Source organism: Amaranthus tricolor, chromosome 4, assembly GCF_026212465.1.
Source record: "Amaranthus tricolor cultivar Red isolate AtriRed21 chromosome 4, ASM2621246v1, whole genome shotgun sequence".
NCBI classification, from domain to species: domain Eukaryota; kingdom Viridiplantae; phylum Streptophyta; class Magnoliopsida; order Caryophyllales; family Amaranthaceae; genus Amaranthus; species Amaranthus tricolor.
The window spans coordinates 25,458,298-25,460,838 of NC_080050.1; the positions used below are offsets into that span (position 1 = coordinate 25,458,298).

A 2,541-nucleotide genomic window follows, 5' to 3' on the forward strand; every position below is an offset into this window, starting at 1 on the left:
TATAGGGAAAAAAGGAACAAATAAATAAATACATAAAGACAACTGAAAATATAGAATACCTTAGTTTTATGGATATAGAAAAACTCAAAAACTCGGATTCCCATACATATATAAATGTTATCAACTTCAACTTGGGTATTACATTTTTTCAAAAAAAAAAAAAAAAAACACTTGTGTATTACATTCAATGAACCCTTAGTTCCTCAAAATTCTTTTCTCATCTTCTAAGCATTTTGGGACCATAAAAAAACCCAAGAAAATAGAAAAATATAATAAAAACTTACAAAATATCTCATATGTTTAATTGTAGATCTTTATTGAAGCTAGTAATATACATATAGTGAAATTTATTTAGGATAACTTGAATAATATCTAAAAATCTTTTCCAATGTCCTTTCGAGTTTATTATTTAAAACTTCACATACAAATCAAGAAAAACGAGAAAATGCGGATTATAAAGTAGTCAAAATTTTTAATGGAGTAAATACAGTTTTTAATATATGAGCGGAATAAATTGCAATTATAAAGGAGCTATTATCAAAAAACTATATTTTAAACTAACAAATGTAAAACAATCATCATCATTTAGAAAAGAAAGACGGTGGTTAGTCATACTCTGAAAAAATTAGATAAAACCTAAAATAAATATCCTCAAAACCTCACAAGAATCCCATGTACATAAAATAGTATGATATTAAAGTCAAGTTGGACCCAAACGAAGAAAAACACTACTAGTAGATGGTGGAATAACAGTACTAGTATGATATTGATGTGCATGTCAACTAGAGACCTCATCTAAAAGCTTATACCTTCTCACCTTGTTTCTAAATACATGTTTGATTACACTGGGCCCACCTCCACTATTTCTACTGCTGCTACCTGAATTATTATTATTATTATTATTATTATTATTATTTTTTGATAATTCCTCAGACTTGGTCTTCCTCAACTTATCTTGATTTTGAATTGGGCTATTGATCCGTTTCCGGCCCAAAGGGGATCCAGTTTCTGGTGATCGATTGGGCTTCTTGATTGGGCTTGTGGGCTGCAAGCTCTTGGGCTTTAAACCAAGCTTTATTATCCCAACAGAATTGGACTTTTTGGTAGTAGCAGAAGGAGAGTTGGAAGAATTTGTGTAATTTGATGTGGTGGTGAGAGTGGGATGATCATCTTTCTGAATTAGGCACCAATTGCATACTCTATATGACTCAGCTTTGGGATAAAGATTGCTACAATACCTGTCCCAATGCAACCATTATAAACTTTAAATTTTTATAATTTATAGATATTTAGGAATAAATTAGTGCATTCAAAGGTGAAAAATTTGCAAGGATTGTAGAACATGATATTTTAGATATATACATAGTAAAATCATTATTATTATTATTTTTTTTTTAAACTCGTACTAGAAAAGATAGTTAAAAAAGTAAAGCTAGTGATCATATGATCAAAATGCAAAACTAAAAAGAGCAAAATAACCCTTAGATTCAATAATCAATAATTAACTTTTTTCTTTTGGATTTAGAGGTTTGTTAGTAACACTTATTTCAATTGTGATAAAATTTAATTTCAATTTAATAGTCAACATTAAAACCTTAGAAAACACCATTTTTTTCATCATAAAACCATCTCTTCAAATATATTAACATTATTTTTAATAATCCAATAAAATTAATTTAGGGAAAATAGTAGATATGTATATTAATTAAGTTTATGATACATGAAAATACTAAATAAATTGAAAAAGGAGAAAGTGGAGAAGAAGAAGAAGAGAGGGAACCTGTGTTGAGATCTGAAATGACAAACTTTGCAACGAAAGAGTTGATTGGAGAGACCATAATCACCACACATGCAACATTCATAATTCTGTGTTTTCATTGTCATCATCCTTTGGAGTATTTGTTTTCTCTTCAGATCATCATTTAACAAATTATTCGGGAAAAATAAATGACAATTTTGTGAAAGAAATTAAAGAGAGAGAAAGAAGAGAATAAGTGGGTTGGCCGTCCTCCTTACGCACACGAACACAAACCTCACACGCCAATATATTACCTTTATTACTTTTTTTTTGCTTTTAAAGTTTCATACTCTTTCAATTTTTATATTTGTACCAAAAGTAGGTCTCATCTCATAGAAAATAGTTTCAAATTCTGAAATACTCGTACTCGATTATAACATATTAGGTAGTAAAATATTACTATAATAAGCATCAAGTATAATGGAATGGAAGAAGCTAATATTCCTTTATCCCTTTTTTTATAGTAATACAGAGGTAGTGAGTTATATTTAAGAAAAATGTAAATATTTGATGATAAATGAAGTAAGAAAACTAATTATATGGATAAAATTAAAAGAGAGTTTAAAATGTATGAATGAGATTAAAAAAGACCGGTAAACTATTGTCTAAGGATACAAATGATATAAAATGAGAAGAACAGCCAAAAATGAAAAATGAAAAATGATTCTAATTCAGATAGATGGAGGGAGTATAATATATATTGGAGGCGTCTTTTTGACTTTTTGATTAATTGGTTTTTAATA

At 28.2% G+C, this 2,541-nt stretch overlaps 1 protein-coding gene across 1 annotated transcript; it reads right to left on the reverse strand.

Annotated features, from left to right (window-relative positions):
- Positions 1-612: 612 nt before the first annotated feature.
- LOC130811165 (uncharacterized) lies at positions 613-2,273 on the reverse strand. The gene is made up of 2 exons (XM_057677351.1): positions 1,781-2,273; positions 613-1,238 (listed from the first exon to the last, which is right to left on the reverse strand). Exons 1-2 carry the CDS (start codon positions 1,885-1,887, stop codon positions 779-781), a joined length of 567 nt encoding a protein of 188 aa, XP_057533334.1. The 5' UTR covers positions 1,888-2,273; the 3' UTR covers positions 613-778.
- Positions 2,274-2,541: the final 268 nt, after the last annotated feature.

What these genes read in the sequence shown, in the direction of transcription:
- LOC130811165 (XM_057677351.1), bottom strand. Translation starts at nt 1,887, where the DNA reads ATGATGACAATGAAAACACAGAATTATGAATGTTGCATGTGTGGTGAT. An exon ending in CATTTCAGATCTCAACACAG is followed by an intron (nt 1,239 to 1,780) that starts GTTCCCTCTCTT and finishes GCATTGGGACAG; the next exon opens with GTATTGTAGCAATCTTTATC.